General features: G+C 39.9%; 1 protein-coding gene across 1 annotated transcript in view; it reads right to left on the reverse strand.

The window, feature by feature from the left end:
- Positions 1–223: 223 nt before the first annotated feature.
- The window catches only part of LOC108680825 (transmembrane protein 132E), a 37,622-nt gene continuing 11,205 nt past the window's right edge, over positions 224–26,640 (reverse strand). The window contains exons 2-12 of the mRNA XM_018169739.2: positions 6,118–6,991; positions 5,669–5,827; positions 5,255–5,450; positions 4,857–5,000; positions 4,295–4,594; positions 3,773–3,955; positions 3,332–3,523; positions 3,101–3,208; positions 2,578–2,658; positions 2,127–2,360; positions 224–1,938 (exon numbers count right to left, since the gene is read on the reverse strand). Coding sequence (XP_018025228.1) covers positions 892–1,938; positions 2,127–2,360; positions 2,578–2,658; positions 3,101–3,208; positions 3,332–3,523; positions 3,773–3,955; positions 4,295–4,594; positions 4,857–5,000; positions 5,255–5,450; positions 5,669–5,827; positions 6,118–6,991 — 3,518 coding nt within the window. The 3' untranslated portion in view covers positions 224–891. The remainder of the gene's footprint in view (positions 1,939–2,126; positions 2,361–2,577; positions 2,659–3,100; positions 3,209–3,331; positions 3,524–3,772; positions 3,956–4,294; positions 4,595–4,856; positions 5,001–5,254; positions 5,451–5,668; positions 5,828–6,117; positions 6,992–26,640) is intronic.

Raw genomic sequence — 26,640 nt, forward strand, 5'->3', positions numbered from 1 at the left:
GGCCTCTGATATGTAATCCAAGTTCCGATTAATAAATTTAATGGCATTGGATCAATGACAAACTGAGCTCTATTAAGAGATAATGAATAAATTCTCAAGCAAATTTCCTAAATAAAACTATTGTATTATCGGGAAATAGGATAATTCCTAATTTGTTCACCTGAGTGTTTTGCCCATGTGAAGAATGGGTAAATTTAAAAAAATTTACTCATATTTTAACGTCACAAATAAATTATATATTGCAATAATTTTTCAGCCATAATAATTTTTCAGCCATATACGAGAAGTCATTATTTATCATACATCAAAAGTGTTTAAACGGAAGCTCGACAGCAAAAGCTTGTTTCATTTTCACACACGGCGGGAACAAATTTTCATGTTCGGAAGAGGCCAAGCAATTCCATCACTGGGTCATTTTCAAACATCTACATTGTCAGCAAATAAATTCAAAATCTCAATGATAGAAGTCAACTAGAGTGGCACTGCGGAAACAACAGTTCTACCAAATAGCAACACTATAGTGGAATGTAACGAAGTTCATAAAAAAATATGATTTTTTAAATACAAAATCATTTAAGAAGCTAATGGTAGCCAGCGTATTATTTTCAGATACTACAGCGGCAAACCAGCCAACTTTTATACAATATAGCGACAGCACCTTATCATAATTAAACTGGAGACATTCTCTAAAGCTACAAAAGATAACGTATTAGGATTCCCTCTCCCGACCGACAAAATTGCTCGCCTTCATTCCCTAAACAATTGTGCATCTTGTTCAACTACAACGAAATAACTTAAAATTAGTCTTGTTATACAGTAATGGACACTTCGGGATAATTTCTATGGCTTTTTGACATCTAGGTCGTCATCAGTACTGTGAGAGGGTTTTCTTCAGGCATTAGATTCTTTTAGTGCAGAGAAATATGAAAGCAGCTGTTCGTAATCCATCATTTGTGAGGGCAACGGTTCGTTCTCTTGATCTGGAGCAACAGCGCCTGCAGAGAGAAGAGGATTTTCGAGAATGGTAGCGCGTCGAATCTGTCCAGCTCGACCACGAGTCACGCCTCGAAGTCGAACGAAGTCGTCAGCATTCACTTCCACAAATTTTGGCTGATCAAAGAATGCATTTTGCTTGTTCTTCTTACTCGTTGGCTTGTGGTTCGAGATTGGATTAGCAATTATATTGACTCCATGTGGAGGAACCGGAGGAGGCATTTCAGCTGGCAAATTGGCATTGGTGGCAGCGTTGACACCAATGTTTCGATGTGGAGGAATGGGAGGCCTGTTCAAAACCGAGTTTCTGCTACTGGCACTCAGATTATTGAAAGTTACTCGCCGTCGGCCTTTACTGTCTCGGGTGAATGTCGCGCCTATGGGAGGACATTCAGATATTAGAGGATCAGTCTCAGTGGAAAGAGAGCATGAACCACTAGAGTTCAAATCGTCATTCATGCCGAGGGGGTTGGTGGTAAATCTTGCATTTTGCCATGCCGAATCACTTGCTGGTTGCTGCTGGTTTTGCTGGTTGTTGCCATTCAGGTCACTAAGATTCACAAATTCAGGTCCACCTCGTGTCGGATGACCCATGCCAGATGCTCGTTCCAGTGTTGCACGTCCCAACCACACCCAATCATGAGCATTGGTGATGGAGTCAGTGAGTTCTTCTTCGTCGGTGGTGCTCATGGGGCTCGGAGGAGGAGGTCGTCGGGTAACGTTACCCCTCCAGCTGTACACTATGCACGAGGCTGCGAACACCACGACGGCGATGCCGAAGAAGGACAACAGAACGTACATGCCCACTTCCAGCGGCGCTGGATGACCTTTGCTATAGCGATGGTGAGCTGCCTCCCTCGCCGTGTTGTGGGTGCCGCCTGCCATGTAGTGGTCGTACGACGAAGCTGCTGCATCAGCATGAGGCAGCTCCTCCGATAAGGGTTTCTGGATTTGAGCGTGGTGAATTAAAATGAAATTAAGATAGTTAAATGCGTTCCAGTAAGCTAAGGAGAAAGTATAAATCTTCTGTAATAATGAAATATTAAAACAAAATATTCACGGAAATATTCATAGGTGTCTTCTAAATTTAAATCATTATGCCAGAATATCGTCCTCATTATTATTAGCCTTACCTTCTCGGCTGGTTCAGTATTAGTCGCAATAGGATAATGAATGTTCTTGCTAGGCTTCGATAAAGCGGGTTTGTGGTAGACTTTTCCGCCCGGCTCCTTGGAAGGCGCAATATCTTCTGTATTGTTTGACGGATCCGGAGATGCGGACGGACTGAGCTCAACGCTGACGTACACCATGGTGGATGCCAACACAGTTCGCCTTTTTTCACATTCCTCGGCAACTTCTAAGTTGACCTGCGTATTAAAAAGTAAATAACATAAATTTGTTATGCTACTCCAATACAGTACTCTTCGAATTCTCTGATAAAACATAAATATAGGTTTCTTTTATTTGCCACAAGTCCCTTTCTCCATATAAGATAACGTATTATAGTCATAATGAGTTATAACAATACCACTGTATTTGCGCTATGTTGAAGGATCTGTATAACGAAGAAACGATCGTACGTGCCTGTATGAGATCGCCGTGTCCCGCGCCGATGGCGATCACTCGTGGCTGCGAAGTGCGGGGCGAGGGCGCCACTTCGACCACCTCAAGGAAGTGGTGCAAACAAATTTTAGTCAATATTTTCTCGGTATTGTATAAAAAATGTATGAGTTCTCCTAGATCAGGTTTTGGAAGAGCTGATACCGGAGCTGAAAACTTAATACATTCAATGACGCGAGGAAAGAAACTCAATTAGTCTTACGATAACCAAAAAATGATCCATGTTTGCTCCACTATGAAATGAGAAAAGTTACCTCATGAACATTTTCTTTTGGGGATGTGTTTTATTCGTTCCACTAAGTCAAGTGTTGATTAGTTGCGATCCTCACTTAAAGGTCCAAGGACTGCGCCTGTACATACGTATATGTTTTCACGTATGAGGCTTAGCTCTGCGTTCTACTCTCTCTTGGGTACTATCAGTACTAATGAACTCTGTAAATACTGTACATATTTATTTGAATGAGGCTTAAATCTATGTTTTACTCACTTTAGGGTCCAAGGAGCGCACTCTGAGGCCGTAGTGTTCGGGGGGCAGCTCCCTGAGCGGCAGGAGGGATCCTTCGCTCAACTCCACCCACACGTCCACCAGCCCCTCCTGCCACATACAAGTTCCCACTTTACGTCGCATTTATGACGGCGCTTTTCTGTATTTCAAGCCGTACACGAGTCCTATAATATGAAAGTTTAAGTACCACGTCGTGAGTAGCTGCAGATGTACCTGGTACTTGGCGGTGAGTACGGGCGTGACGGCTGTTATGGCCGTAAAGCCGTCCTGGAGGTGGGCATCAGGCTGCAGGGCCAGAGTGAGGCCGGAGATCACGGCTGCGTGTAGGCGAGTAACCCACACCTTGTCAGAGCCAACCCTGATCTCGCGGCTACCGATTACGCGCCCCGTGATAGGCGAGAGAACCTAACAAGCGAGGAAACTCTTTTAATTATTTGAACTTAACTCGAGAGTCAATGGACAAGATGAAATTAAAAAAATGCTGCATTATATATCTAGATTTATAATACACATATCAATAAGATTCTGAATAAGGGAACAAATTATATCTCTGAGAGCGCTCGAACCTCATGAATGAATTTGAGAAGGGTATCCAAATACCTTTTTTCGTGCAAATAAAATCCTTTGCTAACTGATTTCCAGCATAAGCATCACCTGGACTTCAGTTCTGCCGGGGGCGATGCCGGTGAGTGCCGTGTCGGTGAGCTGCACGACGCCCGTGTCCGCCACGCGCAGGGAGTGGCTCACCAGCTCCGTGACGCGTACCTGCGCCTGCCGGGACAGCAGGTAAGACTCCCGCCCGCTGTTGTTGTCCACTGCGATGAACCGGCCGTACACCTGAACACATCAACCTTTAATGAACGCATCAACTTGGAAGGGATATTTCATTTAATTTAGTAGATACGCCGCTTATTAACATAAACTGTAAATTGTGTCCGAAGGGAAATTTTGAGAGTAACATTTAGACGATTTTAGAGATACGAAACCAAATTTTCACTCAAGAAACAACAGTTTACGATGGGAAATTCGAAGAAATGTTTCCTTCCAAAACGGATTTTTACTCAAATGAACTGAAGCACGGATTGTGAAAAATCAGTTGAAAACTGAAAGCAATGGACGATGAAAACTATTACTAATATTACGCCTCGACATTAACTGTAAACACGAGGAACGTGCCTGTATTTGCGTCTGCTGGTACCGTATACGACAATTAACGTCTTCAGGCATGGTCACTTCGTTGCCTTCAATGGGCTTCGTGACAAAAGGATGCCCAGGAGGATACGTGAGCGGGGCTTTCCAGCCCCGGATCTGGGAGAGCTTGGCGTTGTCGACGTGCAGGAGGAGGGGCAGCTCGGGCATCCAGACGGTGAAGGCAGCCGAGCCCGTGCGCTGACCGTACCGGGCCACGACGGTCGCGTTGTGGGACCCCAGCACCTCCGACCCGTCGAGGTACACGGACGTGCACGACGCCGACACCTGCAGGAGAAAGAAGTGGAAACTCTAAGACAGTGACTGCAGTATAGAAATAAGTAGATATTAGTGAACTCTGACAGGAATTCATGAGATTTCAATTCAATATCACTGATGCAAATAATTCGCAAGTCTACAGTCGGCCTCCTAAACTACTGCTAGTGATCCAACACCAAAATTTTTCAGTAATTTAAGATCAAAGAATAGCATAAGAGCAAAGAAGCAAGAGGGAATATAAAATATCGAAGAAACTATATTCAATAGCTACCTTGAGAGCGGCCTCATCAGTGCAGCTGCAGGAGCTCTGCAGCGTCACGTCCGCGACCTTGCCCGCCTGCGACACGACCAGCACCTTCATCGCCCGCGACACCTGACGTCCCGTCAGCACCGCCGTGTTCACGATCGACCAGCTCTGCGATCGCCAGGTTAATTAGTTTACCGAGGAATTAAATGTCATGTACTACGACTAACGATGTAATTTTAAGGACAGAACATACTCGTCTAATTTTGGAGGTCTTGACAAATGTCCTCTACATTCATTATACCGCTAAAACTCAGGAACTTTTACACTCTTTAACCAAGTGCTCCTTGTGAAATTTCTTCTATTATTTAGTGACATAATGAAATAACTAACTGCTAGCAAATACAATAGGATTTGATACCAACTTTTGCGATGGGCAGGACAGCCTGGATATCGTCCTTGAGGATAACCAGCTTGGCGGCGACGCGCCGCGTGTTGCCCTCAGGGAAGGTCTCCTGACCGTGCGCGTCCATGACGTACTTCACCGCCCACGTGATGCGCGCCTCACCCGCCGGCGCGTCCTTCGGCACCTCCATCACCCACGCTGCCACCTCGTGCAGCCTGGGAAAGAAACATTTCATAAAAATCCATTAAACTGTCATCCAACTAGAACCAGCAAGCAAGTTTAAAATTATATTAAATTATAATCTCATCTCACATTCTGCCATTAATCTTCTAAACGAATCTTTTATTACACGTAAATCAAATCAAGGACAAATCGATCTAATGAATAATTTTACCAAAACAAATTCACAAATTACCAATATTCCAGGACTGACCCGAGGGAATGCAACGTCTCATTGTCAGGCAAGGGGTTAGCCAGCATGGCGGTGACGGTGGCCTTGTTCTTCTTGCCGCCCTGCATCTCCACCGTCACGTTCCAGGCGCCGCTGGATGCTTCCACGCCGCCCAGGCGCAGCCCACCTCGCACGCGGCATCTGCAAACACGCATTTAATTTTCGTCAGCGTCGCAAAATGATGGAAGACTTGAAGTTATGCACCAGTATAGGAATGTTTGTAAATCTTTAAGACAAACTAATTGATAAGTTATAGTACCATGACCGTATCTAGCCGAGTGTGATCACACAACTGCGAAATAAACCTAAATATATCCTAGTTCTAGATATATAGATAGCGAATCAACTGAAATTATAGCTGGTGTAGAAACTTACAGATATAATGTGTGACGGATACTGCAAATTTATTTATTTTCATTATGGGTACTCACTTCATGACAAGAGTGAGTGCCGGCAGGTTGCCCGGAGGGTGAAGGTAGACAGGAGCGTAGAACGAGTTACCAGGATGCAAAGGAGCCCGTGGCACGAGAACATGCACGAGTGGATCTTTGGATACTTCTTCGTAACCTGACTCTTCAAGACCGAGTAGCACTTCTCCCACGGGCGTCTCCGGCTGTACAGTCACTCTGGGCCCGATCCCGAGAACTGAAGTTTCGTCGTTGTCGTTGGCAAAAGTAGCGCATTGCTCGGGCCCTTCGGCGGTGCCAACGAGGTAACTCACGTCGACTGTAGTGCGCGGGATTTTAATGGTGGAGCGAGTGTGCGGCGGCCACCACGCCATCGGGACCCTGAGGGTGACGAGACATGTAGCGTCACCGCCAGTTTCTCCTGCACCTACAGGAGTACAAGAAGCGGAGATCCTCTGATCCGATTTCCTTACGACGACCGTCACGCACACGTGCGGCGAATGATGTCCTCGAGCACCAGCGCCGTGAAGCAGCACTCGGACCGACGGCCGTGCTCTCGTAACCTTGCTCACGACAAGATGAGCAGAAATTTCCAATTGCGGGCTTGTGAAAGCGCCAGGAGTTAATGTAATATTCTCCTCGTCTGGAAATTGAGGTAACACGTACCGAGCTGGTACAGTTTGTTTGGTGCTGAAAGGTCCGTATGTGGCTCGGATGAGGGCAGGCCGAGATGCATCAAGAACCGTAAATCTTTCGACGTCTAGAACTCCGCCTGTGCCTGATAGGCCCTCGAGTATCTCACCGTAGCCCGCTCTGTTGCCAGCCCTGTTACTGCTGCTGCTCTCGGGTCGCAAGAAAAACCCGCTGTCTGGGCTCTCGAAATGAAGATCAACTGCCCCTGCACAGACAAACAACGGCTCTGAGGATACAAAATTACTTCAAGAGGGAGCGCAGATACTGCGCAGATCACAGGCAAATACCGCCTCCCCTCCCACAAATTTTGAACGATGCAAGGGCTGATGAGTGTTTTAGGAACGGCATGAATGGATTGATAGTTCAGCAAGTTAAACTGTTTAATTGTATTCTGTTTGATCAATGAAAAAAATATAACTCAGTACTCACTGCAGTGAGTGACAGAGAGCGCATTTTCTCGTCGACGCAAACGTGAAGTCACGGACGGACAGACAGACGGACGGAAATGACGAGCACAATGGCGCCTTTTTTCCATAAATGAGAAAATGCGCTAAAAACAATAATGTCCTTAGCGTGAACACGTTATTATATGAAATCTTGTTCGCCCGAAACGTAGAACGAAATCTAACGAATGCAGAATACGAGACGTTTTAAGTCACTCTCCAATGTTAAATAAAAAGCCTTGTTTAAAGTGAATTCTATAGAAGTGTCTAAACTCCTGCGCGAGGCTGCATGCTCTCTGAAGCCCTCATCGGAATGCGATTGAATCCAATGCTGCGGCTTCGCAGTTTGGCACATTTATAGAGAATCGATGAGATGAATTCGCATGACTTTCAGCGGACTGGAAATTCAAACGAAAAATAGCCTCGAGAATAATGGAATAAATTGAGCTGGGAGTTCAGATTAGCTGAGACTCAGTATCTGCAGCAAAGCAAATCCCAGTTTTTATGCTCCTGAAGGTGAGTATGGAATAGAATGTGAGACTATTTCATTTGGAGCTGTACGTCTTGCTCTATTTATTTAATCTTCAGCCCTTCTACAAATATTATTTCATTTACTGACACTAATCAATGCATGTAACTTACAACTAGTCCATTGCCTGACAAATTAAATCAAGTCTAGAATAAAAATAAATGGCCCTTTCTAGAAGGTTTAGAAAATAAAGGTCTAGAAGAAAATAAGGTCTAGAGACAATATATATTATCGTAAGATTGTACGCCTGTTCTCTGCGCCAACCGTATTTTCCAGTGGTTGTAGGTCTCGAAAACATTTTATTGTGCAATTTGATGATCCGCTAGAAAACTAAATTTTTTTACTGGAGTCATAGTAGTTAAAATATTCGAGGTCCTTCACTATATTGATTTAGTCTGTTAATTATGTTAGAGAGTCACACAAAAGCGTTAAGAAACATAAGCATTAAAATCATTGATCAGAAAAATCAGAACTACGTTATTCGTTTACGTTTCAAATAATTTATTTCTGAATTTTTAACCACTGGCAATATTTTCCATGGTTTGAACAACAGGCATGAAAAGTGACAATTAGCGCCAATGATCAGTATTTTGGCCCGTATACAGTTGTAGGTAGAATCTTTACCACGGAGTAGTGCAACGGCAACCACATAACGGCAACCACAATGAGTAGTTGTGCAAGTGTAGTTTTTCGGTAGTTTGATCCCTGCTTAGATTCAACTGAAACCGTTGGGCTGAAAAGTTTCGCTGAGCCCAAATCCACCTTTAAATTTTGTAGGCAGGCTATCGGCACTGCAGGGTCGCGTGCCAGATTGCAATCAAGGGCTAGAGGCCTGCTGCTAAATACTGAACTGCATCACCAGGTCATGGCAGTCACATGCAGCCATTTTTGCCGCGTCTGATTCTATAACTCAACGGCCTTCTTAGCAGCCCTCTTCATGCGGCAGATGAATAATAAATTGTTTATATAGCATCGATGATCGTCATATGTTGATCAGCAGTTATCCGTGAATTAATGAATGTTTTCGATGAAAGTTTTATAAGGGAAATAAAAATATTAGTACATCAAATCTTCCATTCCCATCATTCATTTATATTACATTCGATTTTCAAGATTTCTACAAGATTTTAGCTAAATTTAAACTTTGATAACACACGGAAATTTAGTAAAATCAAATGATTTTCATTTAAAACAGTTAGATATACATATATGATGTATTATATAACACGCGAATCGAGCTTATAGTTTTCAATTCGAACATAGCCTCAAAGAGCCGTTGTTATTCACTTAGTATATAGAAAATTTCGTGGCAAATTCACATTACACATCTGGTCACAAATATATGCCCATAACACACATATGATCTTGGACAAACCAGATGGCTTAGTATATCCATAATTACGAAAGAATTTGCTACCGAGACGTTGTAGGCAATAGAAAAATGGCGGGAATTCGACTACATTTCTATAACCTATAGGAACGAGCAGAGAGAAAGCGAGCCAGTCTCTGGGCATGTAAGTTTCCGGCCGACGTTGCCTGTAGTGTAGCGGCAAATGAACTTTTCAGAAACACCGAAGAAAACTCGCTATATAGTCTACGTTGAGAAGCATTTTGTTCCAGACACTGCATACAGGAATCGAAAATGAGAGGTATGTCTTTGCGAAAGAGATTTGCCCACAACAGATTCATCCACAAAGTGCATAAGCCCCAATATTTGATTATATAGATATAATTTGGCTAAACTCATGGGAAACTTTCATGCACAAATTGCAAAATATAATACGCTATTGAAAGTCTACTGTAATCTTCTATCAAGCCCTCTGAAGAAATAAATGTAACTTGCCTAATGATTTTCATTATAAAAGAGGATTCACATCTATATAATAATTCCTTTAAAGCATTTCCAAGAACTCAAATGTACACAAGCTACAAAGAAAACAAAGTTGCTCACTGAAAAAAAATCAGACGAAAATCCTTTTCTCTAAATTAAGAGTAAAGGCATACTACTTAAAATTGAAGTATAAAACCGAGATTTTTGACCTAACATTTCAGATTGCAACTCGAGTGCAATTTGATCTCAGCGCCTCGGGCTGTCGACCTCAATACCAAAAGGCTGCGATCTCAAAGAATCGCTTTCTAGCGTCGGCCTTAGGTTTCCCGGAAACCTCATGAAAATCTCAGACTTGCCTGCATAACATTTTAACTCGGATTGTTTTGGCGGGTTTTGGTATAGTTTATTTCACATTTTGTTAAAGTTTTATTTATTAGGAGCCACAAAGTTATTTCTGAATTTGCTTGGTAAGTGTTTTAATTTACGGTACCTGAAACGACCGTGTTTAAACTCATAGTAACTGCATGTAACCGCAATGTCTTAGTTCATGGTACGTGGAACCGCATTGCTAATGTTAACTGCAGCCTTAATCTCGGTAACCTTCGCTAGTGTGTTTTACGATGGAAGTTATGCCCATTTTACAAGTGATCTGAAATTTTTCGTCTATCGCCAGTAAAATCAGAGGAGCGAACGGGGTATTGCATTATTGAATTTTTTTTATTTGCTAGAGCTCAGCATGTTCATTAGGAAAATAATTGTTTGATAATCAGCGGTGCATCATCTTTTATTATATCTGAGGTTGGATCTAGGGGATCACCTTTTGATAACGATTTTGAATCTAAAACAATTTCAAATTTAATTATTAGGCTACTCTGAGAATCTCATTGTAACGAGAACAAAGAGCAACACACAATATGCTAATTTTCGTGAGTAATGTGCAACTTAAGGACAAAATTACACTTCTCCTACACAAAAACATTTTACAGAATAACGCAAGGCTGAATTTTTACTCTGGTTATCATGCTACATTCGGTTAAGTATCTGGTTTAACCTTACTCATGGGTTTAACAGGTAACCTGACGGATAAATCTTTCACATCACACAAACCTCCCAGCAACACCAGATTAACACAAAAAAGCCAACGTCTCTTTGAAATTCAAAGTGAAATATTCAAATCGCTCCCAAATCCTGGAATAAAATCGTGTTTTTTAGGCTCGCTCACTCACGCCGGATGGAGATCGGCCCGATGACGGTTGCGATACGAAGAGAAGCGTTTGTTCTCAGCGGTGCTGGCATTTCCAATACCATTGATGAAATTTAAGGCCTCAGCTGGTCGTTTCTCAGGACGCATGCCTTATCGACAGCACGGCAAGCCCAATCCTACTACGCCGCCCGAGCTTCTCATATATAACCACAACATTGCAACGCGTGTTGTGATGTTGTGGCTGTGATAGCAACGCATTTATTACAACAACATCGTGATGTTAAATAATTGCATGTTTGATGCGCACAAGTGGTGTTCTAGTTTGCTAGACAGTGAGAGATTATATTGATGCCTGCTTTTGATACTTAAAATTATTTTTTTGTGGTAGAAATTTGGAAAATTTTAACCACCAGCACATAAATTTAATCACCTATATTTTGGGTACCATATATTTAAAGGAAATCAATCATAGATATGATATTTCACAGCAGTCAATATGGCTGGAATAAGTTTAAATGCTGCCAATTGTCACATAAAAATGAAAGGAAACTACTGCTATTAAATTTTAGGTCATGCATGCATATATGAGGCTGAAAGGCAGCTAGCTGGTTCCTATTTGAGTAATTTTGATCGATTACCATCATCAGTTATATCACTCGCCGGGTCTGATGTTTGGTCATATTTATAAACTTGCGCGAATACATTTTATGGCTTGGAGTCATTTAAGGTCTGCAATACATCTAGAATGATTAGATGATAATTGGAGAATGTTTTGACCGTCGAGGAATTGAGCCATGTCACATAAAATTTTTTGTGAATTGATTCTACCTGATTGTCTGTGGTAATACTTAGCTTATCTTGCGCATAAAATAAAAGAACTAATCCAGGTGGTTTCTCATGCATTTAATTCAGCAATTTAAAAATGTGAGGGAATTTTAAATGAGCCATTTATCACTTTCACTTCCGCTGAGTATTTCATTCCTCTGAGGACTTAAAAACACGTTAATTTAGATGTGCCATGAGGACCGTTTCAATTTACCAAAGCTACATTTGAGAGCAGCGAGTTCTGTTGCCAAGAACCGACGTGATGAGCCAACCATTGCTTTGATGTTCCGCAGCTCGAGCTCCTTCATTAACTGGAATCTCGACATGATCCTTGATCGCGCTCTTTTCATTACATTTTTGTAATGTTACATCAGACGACTTTAATACGTACGGTACCGAGCATTACATTAAGTCGTTCTAAAATGCTTATGGACTGTCTGCGACTATATATATATATGTCCCAGTGACACTTGCAAATGAAACCAATCCCACATGCTTATCTGTAGCTGCAAATTATTTAAATAATTTTTTAAGTGAAACTACTTTATTTCAAAATGCGTGGAATTCTCGTAATGCGTTCAATATTGTTTAGAAGAAACTCATGTTAATTGTGTTTGTGATGAATTCAAGGTTGACTGCTCCGTCGAGTCGGCATATTGATCCAAGTTGGGCGTTATGTTGATCGGCATCCAAAAGTAAGAGGAGTTTTGTTTATTTTTTATTTCAAATGATAAATTTCTCATGAATCTATGAAACTATTTAATTTTTTGCTCATAATCATCTGAATTTAATTACAACTCTACCGGCAGTATGAATTTTCTCTATATGTGTCTAATTCCGATGATACACATGAAATTTTAATTTTTGCAGCTGACAGCATATGTCTGCATATTTCGTTGAAAAATTTCAAACTAGACTATGGGATTCGGGTTATTCATCAGCATTTCTAAGGCCTGGAAGCTGTGAAAGAACACTCAATCGAGATGGTGCTCGATATGTGACACCAGTTTTTACTTTTAAGACGGTTATTTATCAGAACAGAGGAGACACGGTCTTGGCTCCTTAATATTCTAAGCTAAATCATTGCCGTATTTTTAAGTGCAGAAGATTTTCAAGTTCAACAAGATTTCCTTTGAACCCAGATAGCCCAACATGTATGAATCGTGTAAGCGACTAATGTAACTCATGAATTAATGTAATTATAAGAAAATATTTGTTGGACTAGGATTTTTTGGAGTGCATATGGGGTTTCAGGTTTATTTTCATACTTTTTCTAATTAAAGCGCTTGCAATTTAACGCCTTAACATATAATTGCAAATTACTGATGCTTGCAAAAGGAGAGAGTCCTAACAATGAAAATCAGCCCTTAAATATTAATAGACCCAATTATATTTTTGCATACGATGGGAACCTTCATCATGTCATTTATATCTCGGTTGGATAATGATAATCTGGGATGGATTTAGGATGCCATTAAATGCGGTAAATTTAATTTTTCGGTCGAGTATCCAATTACAATTATTTTTGCCCCAGGTAGAAATTTCCTCTAATGAGAAGTATTGCAAATGAGCTGCGACACGGAGATGTTCGGAGCAGGAAATTGGCTGCAGTAGCCTGACAAATTCAACGGCTGGTTTAGGCCCCTACCATGGGTTCCTCTCATTACCATACGCAGCGAAACTTGCGAGCTAATTAGCATAAAGCATTGAGCTAATGAGCTCAAGGCTGTTCAAACCCCCCGCCACCGCTAAAATGAGCATATTACAGGTTCCTTTTCATCAGTAAGTGATGATTTCAGTGTGTTACAGGTTCTCTTCGGCACGTTGCACGTTTCGTTCAGTATATTAAACGTTCTCTTCAGCTAGTGTGTTACACGTTATCTTCGGCGTGTTGCACGATCTGTTGTCCACATTGCCATCTTCTACCGGACGACGTGCCTCATCTTTTTAACTGCATCAGCAATCCTACGACCCTCAACATCATAGACCTATGGCGAAGGCCCGTTCAAGTAGCTGGTTGGCTCCGGCCCCGTCTGGACCAGCCCGGCTGACGCGCTCGGCTGGGGCAACAACAACAACAACATCTGTTGAGTGTGTCAAATGTCCTCATCAGTGTGTTACACGTTGTCTTCGGCGTTTTGCACGTTCTGTTTAGTGTGTTAAATGTTCTCATCAACTTGTTGCAAGCTTTCTTTAGTGAGTTACTTCTCGCGATTTTAGTTTTGATTGATCTCTTTAAAATGATATTGAAGTATGCGTATGCAACAATAACCTGCAGTATGCGCATGTAACTTTTTTTCTGTATTTTATTGGGTGAAATTTTTATATAAAATGTGATATTAATTCAGTTGATGTCTCATAGCCTTATTTCTGAATCTTTGTCATTTCTAAATGATAATAATCGTCTCCGTAGTCCAATACCCCATTCCAGTAGCATCATGGCACTGGCTGTTGGTATGTACAACAAGTTTCGCCAGAATTTTTTCTTACTTAATAATTTATTTAATTTTCCTTTACATCGCTTTTCATGTTTCAGGAAAGTTGAAGACTATTTTTTACATTGTTTTTCAACAAGTTAATTAAATCTTCTGTGTAAAATCCGTAGATATTTCTTAGGCTCCATATAATTACTTATTTTCAAAATACTCTGGTATATGAAGCAGCAAATTATTCCGGAATCTACAATCAGTTTTACAGCGTGCAGATATATTGCAGTTAAATCTGCAGAATAAATGACTCAAGCCGTGCTGGTGCTGTCGTCATGTTTAACGTGCGATATAAGCATTTCTATTTGGCTTACTTACAAAAATAAAAAAATCACGTTTCACCTTATTTGCTTACAAGCAATAGAATTATTTCAAATGAAACAATTTTATTTCGAAACGTCCATTATTGAAGCAACTCAAATGGTACAACAAGCACTTGGAAAAACTCTAGATCAACATTCAAAACAGAGTCGATGACTTCAAAGTTAAATCATTGACCACAGCTTGGTTTCTTGATAATTGATGTGGTTTTTTGATTGACAATAATTTTGATTTATTCGGTCATCTGCGACCCTTCTGTTAGTGCTGAATGTGTCCGGGCGCCCGCGCAGTACAAGAAAATTGCATTTATGTGCGTCTGTGGAGCACAGGACATCAGCCTTGGGCCATACTTTCAAAACTCGCCAAGTGAACGTAAGTACTTACGCTCTATTTTCTTATCTATGATTGGTGGATTTTGTTTGAAAGGCCGTCAATTATTGGCGGATGAACTTACGATCTCTTAACTTTTTTTGAAAGTATAGGCCCTTGACACGACATGACCGTCATGTTTCTGCCGGCTTGGCAGCTCTTTTCAAATATTCAGAACGAATCATTCCATCGACTCACTCTGACGTGTAGGGAACATTTTCTTACTTTATTTACATACTGGGTTTTACGAGGTTAAACTATTTATCGCATTGTATTTGTATTACATTTAATTTTTTTCAACGGGTAAGTCGGCCATAACATCTCTTGGAATAATTTCTGAGATTAGACAATCATCAATCATCGCCATTGATCATCAATTCTCGCCATTTATCGTTAATCCAAACCATTGTTTATCAACACTTCAATTTTTAAATCGAGTTAATTTCGAGTGAATGTTAATTATGTACTTCTATTTGGAACCAACTTTCACATTAATTAAAATGTTAATTGGTCCATAAATTCCAGTCTTTGCTCACAGTAACTATTGATTCTCTAACTAATAATAAAATTTTATGTGAATTATTAATTAGACCGACAAGTATTGTGGATACGAGCTCGAACAGCCTCTATAAATTTCAGATCCTCGCTTCAAAGAAACAAACACATTAAGATCATGAATTGTATAAAAAAAACAGTTTACGCAGCGTTACTCTGAAGCAGAGCAACGCTATTTAATGATTACAAAACTTACAGATAAGATCCACAACTAATTCGTCAATTAGCAGAATCTATTGAATTTAATTCCATGGCATTCATGACACTCATCCCGCCAGTTACCCCCCAAAAAAGCTTAAAACACAGAAACTTCTCATAATTTAAAATTCGATTTCAGAGAAGCGAATGGACGGAAGGATGCATTACCCTGAATTTATTGAAGACTTCGCATGATTTTTTGAAACTGACAGGAAGTTCTGAAAATCAAACGTGTTTCCGTTTGCTTTGATGCTTTTGTTTAGAACGTAGAAGCTTAGAAAGAAAGCTATAAAATTATAACAGAGACTCATTTTCTAGGTTTCTGGCATGAAACATCTGTATCACGGTTTCTAATCTTTTCCATTGCCACTTCTTTCTTAACGATAATTTTATGATAAAGGAATTTTCGTTCGAAAAAATACTTTTTCGAACAGTATAAAAATCGTTTGCTTGAATATATCGTCTCTAACGAACTCGCCTGCGTGATCCTTCCGTTACATGGTATAACAGAAAAATTATTGTTATATAATAACTTTATTAAGTTATTATTTACTAACTACTATGTACTAACTAACTACTTGCTAATAACTTTAATAACTAAGTTTAAATAACAACTTTCCAAAAATTAATTCAATAATCAAATGCAACGAACATCTTAAAAGCTACTGCAGACCAGATAGTAAAATTATTAGGTTTAATGGTTGTTCTGGCGATAATAAGCATATAACACATAATAAAAAATAACATCGGGTTCATTGCTTATTGCTTCTCATATAACTCTTGTTCTGACTTGCCGAACACCCGAGTACGAAACAGAGTTTTGGATGATTAACTCTCTTCTATCTCTCATTTACCATAAAATTGTATAAGCATTACAATAATCTTACAATGCCGATGATTTTTTTTGATGATTTCAAATTCTGTTTTTAAGTGATAATTCTCCCATTTTAGGAGCGAGGAACTTAGCGAAAAATTTACTCGTGTTGCATGGACGGCTTTTCCTTTTTGCTTAATTTCTTAATTAAAAGGACATCAATATTTCGATTAAACAAACTTGCCAATTAATGACGGCGATGGTATGGGAAAAAATTAAAAACACACAAACCATGTTTTTTCTCACTGTTGAAAGAAACAGACAAGGTTAGCTTACCCATTTTAGATGCATGGAAACAATCGAAACCAGCTCGACCCTTGCCAGATCATTTGAACAAGCCGCAAAAAAATCCCCTCAAAGCATGCGATTCGAATTGATAGCTAGAGTGGTTTTCGCAGAACTCTTTTTGCAATAGGTCTCTGGGCCACAAAGGTTCGCAGATTCATTCCGGAATTATGCTCGAAAGAGACGTGGAAAAAATAACCAGGTGTAAAAATCATATTTTAAACTGATGCAAGTCATTAACCTCAAAGTTTTTGATAGATGTGAACGCGAGTTTGCTCGGCGGCCGCACTGATGAAAAAACGGCACACAATAACTCAAGTGGGAAGACGGAGTGGCCTCAGAGAGAGTTGCATCAAGTGCAATAATAAAAATATTCATGATACATAAAGTGGCTCACAAGTTAGGATCCCCAATGCAAATAATTTAGTTGTGAGTAATCAAGAGGTGTTATGTTCCGTACCGGCATCATGTAAGACTGTTCTTCAGAGGCCGTCTTGAGCCTCGGCTATAATGCGTTTCGAGGCCACAAGCCTTCTGAAAAAACAAGCAAGATGGCACCTTGTCCTGAGCTCTAAAGCTCGGCACGCGCCTCCTATTTATTTAGGAATCCTTGTCTAGGAAGGTGCGCTAGATTCCTGCAAAGTCTTTGTTATTTTTTTTTGTTGTTCTGCGAAGGTACGTGCAATGGCGTAAGGAATTGCGATGATGAGGTCCTAGGCAGGCTCTCGAGATCTCTTTGTCTTCCGTTTATTTTCGCTTTTTATTTAAAAATGCGACGATATTCGAAGAGGCAAAACTAAATGGCTAAAGTAACTCATCGTTCATGCAATAGTTTCATGCTAATCAATATTTAGACTATTTTCAAATCTTGTATAAATTCAATGAAATATTGTCATAAGTTGGTTTTTCAAATTTCAGATTCCTGGGCATTTTATTTTGTTTCTACAGACACATGATAGTCATCTTTTACACACTCGATTTTCAACTCGATAGCCTCCAACTTAACATATTATGGAAGTGTTTATGCATTACAAAGTAACTCTAAGTGAGTGAAAACGCATCTCAGTTAAATAACTCAGAGTTTCAGGGAGGTAGCGCGCAGTTACCAATTTGTAAATTGGTTTCTAATGCATGGTGTTTTAACACCATTTTTTAAAGAGAAAAATGTCCAATACTTTAAAATCGCCCAATTTTGCATAATTATTAAAATTATTGAAAAAGATTCAACTGTTATACGACACCTGATTTCCTAACAGGTTTTATTAGAGTTTGCACATATAATGTAAGCCCACCAAGAAATAGACGTACCAATATACCCAAACACGTACTTTCGTCGGCTTAGAGCTTCGTTCACAGCAATGATCATCAAGGTGTGTGGGCATGAGAGTAGAACACGAGGATTTAACACGAGGGTATAACACGAGGGAATAACACGAGGGTATAACACGAGGGCATTAAACGAAGGCTTTAAATGAAGGCATTAAACGAAGGTATTATTAACACTACATGGGCTCTCAGAACAGGAGCAGTAATGCAGCGTCGCGTAAAGCTCTTAGAGGCATAAAGTGCCTCTATTGGACCGCACAGGCTCTAGAAGTAGCGATAATTTACCCAACCAGCCTCTTAAACAGGTTTCAATATCTTGACGTTAAAATAACATCAATGCAAAGACCTGCTCATCAATTGAGAATTGAGGTAACCGTAGACAAGAACTTCGTAGATAAATTCATTATTAGAGAAATAGTATCAGACGGATATTTGAATACAATAATTTCCTGACAGTTTTAATATATAAATACGTATTTTTTTACCGAGAGCCAGACATTCCCTACCATTCAGCCTCAACAATGAGCAACTTTTATCAATATACATTGTTTTTAGAATGTGAAGCAGATACTGAGTTTTATCAATCAAGTGTCTGTGTGATAACCGTGCATGGCATTGAAAGCTTTAATAAAGGCTTGTGGAAAATTTGGAACAAAGATTAACTCCTGAAGCGTTCATAACAAAATTCGGTCCTGCTACGCATATTACTCCTAATTTTTTATGGTAATATGATTCAATATTCCTTTTCTGCTGGCATAAATAAATAAAATTCCAGAGCATTTTCATTGATTTCCATGCACAAGGACAGCTCTTGTCATTGCCGCACAAAGTAAGTGAGCATTGGTTGATTAGTATTACATGTAGTTACACAGAATTATTTGTTTAAATTTACATGCTTTTGACCATTTTCGCTGATTACAAATAAAAAATTCCTTGCATGAAGAAAAGGGACAAACAACAATGCGTCTGAAGAATTGATAACTTTATTAGTATAATTGAACGTTATTATATAATAGACTGGAATGCAAAGTTATTGTTCGCGTTCGGTCCGTGCCGCTCTTTATTTACAGCCGTGAATTATAATTAATTATTTTGAGTTAGCTCGGAGAGAATCCGTGGACATCAATTCATCATTACCTTGCTAAGAATTTATTTCCAATTCATGTTCATTTGAATGACTGATCGTGAAATAAATACATTTTCACTCCATGGGTCTGAAGCTGAACGAAAAGAGCCGATATAAAATAGAAAGAATCTCGCTGCTGCTCTCAAGCGACCGCCGCGGCCTTACAAGGGAATACCCGTGACACCCGTACAACTGGTGGCTTGGGGAGGAGGTGGGGCAAATGGCAGCGCTGTCTTGGTGGGGAGGAGGTGGGGCAACTGGCAGCGCTGTCTTGGTGGGGAGGAGGTGGGGCAACTGGCAGCGTGGGGAGGAGGCCAGGTGCCTCCCACCAATCGATGATACCAGAGGAGGGGGAAGTGAGAGAGGCGGGGGGCGGGAGGGGGGCGGCGCCCCCGGCCTGTCAAAAGGCTCAGAAGAGCAGAGCCTAAATGGCTCAAAGCCTCTTGTTTAGTGCAGCTCCTGCGTCTGAGTTGGAGAAAACACGCTGCAATATTCGCCGCTGAAGAAAAAACACGTCATTTAAATGGAGCCTCACGCAGACGCAAGGAAGTGTTTCATTTGCAGCAAATCTGTACGACGGCCATAGCGTCTAGTGCAAAATAGCTCCCTCTGTAGAAATTATAATAAAATCGTAGAAAAGAAAACCCAAGACTTTTAAGCAATATAAGCTACAAAAGAACTTACAGTTTGTCATCACAGAGAGGAAGGAGAAGAAAAAATTTTGCCGTCTATAATATTTCCAAGTTGTCCACTCTCCAGCAACTATTTAATGCCTTTTTCACTTGCTGAAACTGTCGAGCTCGTCATAATTGTGCATCAAATTAATAGGTCAGCAGAATAAATATCTGTAAGAATATTGCTAGCTGAGGGAAAATTTTTCAACGTATTTGATGATGAATCCTTTATGTTCGGACAAGCCTTAACTAAGCTGACGATAAGGTCAATATTATCAAAGTTTAATCAAGCAGCGGTTTTTAAATTTCTAGCGCATTTACAAAAAATTTAAATATGTTTGGTTATCAATCGGCTTCTCGCTAGTTGTCCTCAAAAATTTAGACGCTGCACCGGCAGTGCGGATAATGCGGGGTAACTGCAAAAAAGCGGTGAAAAAGTCAGCCATGTTGCCACACGAGCTTAATATTCGATATATAATATAATATGTGCATATATAATATAATATATGCATATATAATAAATATATGCGAGTTGCGTTCGACGTGATGATTGGCACACATTAGTGAAGTCAACATGTAACATCAGAGCTGTCATTGTGAAAAAATTTGAGGATAATGTTCTGGGTGAAGGAGGCCACAGAAAAACAATAATGTATAAATAATTTTTGAATGATATCAAGCAAAAAAATATTTACGTATTAAGTCATTCTTTTTGATGGCTTTGCGTCATTAAATGTCAATAAATTAATTTGTAATAATTCATTGATTTTCTGAGCAGGCGAAATAGAGGGAACATGAAATTTGAGTTATAATCATTTCCATTATGCAGCCGACCCGACTTTGCTTCCACCCATCGTATTGTCACGCATTAGCTCCCTGCAGTTATGGACTAAAGTAGGAAAAATTTTTAATGCATGTAGTTTACTAAGAATATCTGCGTTCATGTTTTTATTGAGTCTGAATAGCCATTCTACCGTAAATATTGCAAGGAGGGAGGAATGTCTATTAGCTGTCGTCAGTACATTGTCCATGGAGCGCCTACAGGCCATCGAGACCGAGGGCGCGGTGCGCATTAGGCGGCGTGCTTGCGACGGGCGGCGCCAGGGTCATGGCACTGCGCCAACACTGCTTTTGGCTGCCAACATTTCCTTGCCTCAGACTCAAAATCCAAAAGTTTACGATAAATGACATAGGATAATATATGCGATGACGTGTTTAGTGGATCCAAGATATCTATGGCGTCTCAGTTGAAATGTGGCATTGCACAAGTTGGACTGAAATTGCTTTAATTCGTAAAGTGAGAATAAGTCTAAATCTTCCAGTGGATGCATTTGATCCAACACAAAAAGACACGAGACTAATTGTTTAATATAGTCTTTTTTTATTACTAAATGATCAGTTTCGAATAATTTAATTTCGTTGTTTGTTGCCAGATGATACATCTATAACAATATAAAAATGTATGAAGATAAACTTGCACTAAAGTAATATTCATATCTAAAGATTGAAATACTGAAGTCGTTTGCCCCAAGGCTTCCCTATTTAATGGCTACGTTAAGTAAGAAACAGAAGAACAGAATGAATAATCAAATCCAGTGACAATGACTTTCATTTTATCCGAACAAATTCCAATCAACGTGAAATTGATACGTAACAACATGATTACAATTTTGACTCGCGAATAAGGCTTTATAAATCAAGCTGAACAACGTATATATCATACTGAACTTGAACAACGTGACGCAGCAACTAGCATATAAAAGTTCCCGCTTCATATTTTCATCCCTCTTCACATGCTGGCTACACGCATAGCAATCGGATAATTCAGGCACTTGCTGTTATAGCTGACATGGGCTTGGTGACAAAACGCCTGGCATGATCACCGTGTTATTGACGCCTTTTATTTGATCAGCGAGCTCATTCTCTCACCTCCTATATGCGGAGCACTGCAATAGTGTCAATAGAGCGCCTGCTAGAACAGCGCCATTATCATTTGAGCGCGGGACAAGTTTTTCGAGTCAAGCCTTCGGTGGAAAAAATTCTAAAAAATATTGCTCAGTACTCACTGCAGTGAGTGACAGAGAGGGCATTTTCTCGTCGACAAAAACGTGAAGTCACGGACGGACAGACAGACGGACGGACATGGCGAGCACAATAGCGCCTTTTCCCAAAAATGAGAAAATGCGCTAAAAATCGGTCGGGAATAACATTCATACTGGTGAAGTTCATTGGGCAAATAATAAACAAAATTTACTGCCACCCCCATCTTTTGAAACGTAAAATCAAAAGCTAAGACGGTAATTTTTTTTATGAATTTGTCCTAGAGATTAAACTTGTGTGGAATGGAACTCTAAATCTCAAGCTGCTCTCAATTTCAAAAGTATTTGAAGTTTTATAAAAGGTATTATATAATTATACCTTCACAGAGATACACAATTTAATTCTCATGTCCTGAAAGCCTTATATCTGCTGTTCTTGTGATTTACTTTAATTTTCCTGCTTACATGTGCTTCCATTTCTTCGCCAAGTGTGTGTGGCCCATCTAGGAAAAGGATAAACGTAAGCAAAGCGAGCCGCATTGCAGAATAGCCTCTTACTAGCCTCACATTATCAATTATACGGTCAGTGCTCCGTGTTTAGATTCGACCATAATCTACAGAGCTGGGTTAATACCTCTGTTAGTTGTAGGCATGGCAAGAGAATTAGATTCCATGTTCGTGTAACTCTAATTGCCGGCAGTGCATGCAGAGGAGTCTCCTTGGCTTGATTGCATGCGCCAATTTGAAGCAGATTAACGAACGTAATTACTGAACAAGAAGCCAGCAGTGATCAAAATCGTGTGAAAGCGTTCAATATTGATAGAATGAATCGAAGTTTGAATTTCAAGCGCGCGCAAACCAATCATGATATACGAATAATTCAATCCATTATGAATTTATTAATGCAAATCGGGTATTATACGAATTAATTGAAATATTGTGCTTATCAAATTTTAAATCGCACATATTCAATAAGCTCGTCTAAGGTGCACCAAACTTAATTAACTATTAGCAATAAATGCACCGGCTAGAAAGTTTCGACACTTCATGATAACATGTAAAGTCACCTCCAATGTCTCTGGAGGTGTAAAAATATCGCCACGTCCACACGAAGATGCTAGGTTACAAAACGACCTTACGAAAGGCCGTCGCTTAAAGCAACTCATGAATGTTCCGACCATTAATCTTGCAATTCACCTTCCTTGTGATTATTTGCCATAAAAAGTAAGTTTAAACCATCAATTATGTATACAACTACTATGCAGCAGGATCAGAGTGCATTTACTGCTCTCATCTCTTCCGGTATCTTGGTGCATAGCTTATATGTATTTAATTTTTGTAGTATTCAAATAATTTTTCAAGATCGGCGTAGCCGACGCTTATTAATTAAAAATTTTTCAAAGACATATTTGAAATGGGCAGCCAAGCTTGTTTGTTCAGAAGAAGCTCGTCAATGACGGGTTTCTTAAGGGCGGCGACAGCAAAGCTACGACCAAAGAGGATTATTGGGACTTACTGAGGCGACCGTGCGTGGCATGGCAGCGCGTCTCAGCTCGTGCATGTTCAACCATGAAGTTCCATTTGAAGTACTGAAGCTTCTCCACGTATGAAGAATAAGAAACCTAACAGATTTTACCATACCATCAAAATTTAATGCTCGTTGCGTCAAGCTAGCACAATAAATTATTTTTTGCTTCGTCCCCCCTAGAGACAGCACCAGCGCATTCGGTAAACTGGAAAGTTCAATTCACAAATTCACAAAACGTATTTGATTTCGTATATAGGTAATTGCATACATAGTTATTAACATTGCAAAAGATTTAAAGATGTCAACTCTACGCAGAAAGTCCAATTACCATGCAAGATGGTTCAGGAAATAGTCTCCCTGACGAGTCGACCGCAGATCAAAAGCGTTTGTTTAGCTGGCCACCTTGAAAATGTTACGCGGTGGTCGAGTCATCAAGTTTGCCAACAGGGTTTCCATAACTGCATTACACGAGACATCCTCAAAGGAAATTCTTTTCTTCCGCCACGTCGCCACGCGGCTTCCTAAACTACGAGGAAGATTTCTCTGCCTTCCATTTCGTGCTCTTACGTCAAAAGATGAGGGGTGACGCGGGTCTGAATTTTATACTAGTTTGACATTTTTTCGCATAAATGCAGGCAATTGTTTAGCATGAATGCATAAATATTTTTGAGGAGTCAATGAACCAAGACAAGCAGTGAATCAGAATCAGTAGGAGCACATTTATCTAGGGAAATTTCCCTAACGCTCGCCTGAATCGTAATATTACTTAACAACCGATTGATTTTTAGAGCTATAACTTGATTATTATTCTATATTTAGAAGCACGTAAACCAACTTTATAGATGTAATTTTACGATAATTACGACGGGAAACCAATCGCCCTGATTGAATCCGGCTTGAGATGTCTGCAATTAATGCATCACACCTTGTAGACGAACTGTTTCTCACACTCTCTAGGAATTTGTAGCCAAAGGTTTAAGCGTGCTATAAATTGATTTTTCCCGTATGTTGTTTTGCACGAGTTGCCTGTCAATGATTTCAGAGTTAGTTCCTTCTTCAGGTAAAGGATGCGGTCATCTCTTAGCCGCATCCTGGAGACCATGGCCTTCAGGATACGAGGCGACCGCGGCCTTCTTCAGGATACGGTCTTTTCTTGTTTACGAGTACAATTGTGCGCAGGGCGAATCAGCGTACATCGGAATGTCTTCAAATAGTTTCCACCTGAGATTTCACGAATACCGTGCTCAAGAGTTATCGTACTGAAGTTCTGCTAGCACACCCGCCACATTCTGTAGTGCGCCACATTCAAGCTGAACAGTGAGTCTTAACTCTTGAACAGCGAGTTCATGGATCTGAGAGCGATTTTAAGATCTTGAGTCCCACTACGGCTAATTACTAGACATCTTTAAGGGAGCTAATAATATAAAGTCGGATAATCGAATGAAAATGTAAACTTTATCTACAAACTCATTTCTGACGCTCACATCTCATGGAATAATTTTCACTTGGTAGACCCGATGTCGAATCCCAAGTCCTTCAAACAACGCTTCTGAGTAATATCCTGTTACATCCAAAATTTAATTTATTTTCAATGTTCCAAAGATAATTAACATCGAGGCAACCTCCGATATCCTTCACGAAGGCAGTCGCAAAAGTCAGTCTCGTAGCAGATATCGACATGGCGAGTCGTCATTTGGATATTGCCTGCAACGCATTATTCCGTCCCCCTCGTATGGATATACTGTCATGCCACGCCGTAGTAAAGATAAAACGTCCCGGCAAGAGATACATGACTGGATATATGGCATTGTTTCAACATAGGGCGTCTGCAGCTGGCTGTAGCGCCAAGAAATGGTCACATATTCAATATTACAGCAATACATTTAAAAGCTTTAAAAACAATGAATGATGAAGAAGGGCTTTATTTTCTAAAATTCTTCCCCGAACCTCCTGTAGGTCTTTCCATGATATTATCAAGTAATTTTGCCCAGATATAGGTGAAATCTAGGCTATATTTCAAAAAGGGTTAATAATTAAAAAGTTAGTCATATATGCTGACACTGTACATGTTAATAAATCACTTCAATAAATCTTTCCCTGCAGTACCTGCTTTATTGCTGAACTGGGAATTTTAGACACTCAATTTCTCTCAATCAGTCGAACAATTTCCTTTTTGCACAGCACCTGCCTTCGTGACTGTAGTGCGTTGCATACGGTAGGGTAACTTAATGAAAACTTCACCTTGAATTATTAGACCGTACTCCAAAAAGACGCTGAGAAATTCACTAGTTACAATTTTCGATAAATTTTACATATAAAAACTTAATTGCAACAACTTTTCATTATATGGCGTTATTCTTATGTTATGCATGAAAATAACTACGATCCGCTAATTCAAGCTCATCAACGAAAAATAATAGTCGAGTCAAAATTTATGGAGCCTACCATTTCTCATTGAATCAATGAAATGTGTTTTCTTTTCAATAATGTTGGAAGTACCCGCATATTATAGATAATAATAGTCGGATTTGACAGACAAAGCAGCATCCATGAATGCGGAGAGTACTGTAATTTTTTAGTATTGTGCCAGAGCCAATGTTTTGAGCTTGAGCAATCATGTACTGGACATGGTTAGCATCTTGCAATATAATTTGTAGAAGAAGTTGAACCAATGAAAGTACTTGCTATTTGCGCTGGAAGACATAAAGAAAGATTGGATCTAATGAAGTTTTTATTTCCTACCATTAAACTATCATTGTTGGTATTGGAATTTGAAGAGCAAACTTCTGCATCGGTTGGCCCCGCACCTATAAGTCATTTATTCATAGAGTACAGTCATCACACCTCGCAGAACTCAGGTAACATGAATATTGTAAATAAACTTTTTCTGAGACAGCCTTAATGGCCCGAAAATATTGTTCATAGCATCCTAAGTGGGTCACATATGTAAACAAAAAATTAATTGGCAACACTAATAAAAGTTTATTTATTTCTACTCGAATTGTTTTTTCAAGACTCAATTCCAACTACCACTCCAATTCTTACTTCTCTCAGCCTCCGCACCCTTTCCAAATGCAGTGAAAAGACACAGGTAAACCTACAATAACTTCAATTCCGTCCTCACCTGTTCTCTCATTTGCCCCGCACCTGATTTCTCATATCCCGGTCTGTTCTCTCAAACTGTGCGCCTGTTTCCTCATATCCCGCTCATGTTTTACCATTCCCTGCATCTTTTCTCTCA

Source organism: Hyalella azteca, unplaced genomic scaffold (assembly GCF_000764305.2).
Source record: "Hyalella azteca isolate HAZT.00-mixed unplaced genomic scaffold, Hazt_2.0.2 contig10761, whole genome shotgun sequence".
NCBI lineage: Eukaryota > Metazoa > Arthropoda > Malacostraca > Amphipoda > Hyalellidae > Hyalella > Hyalella azteca.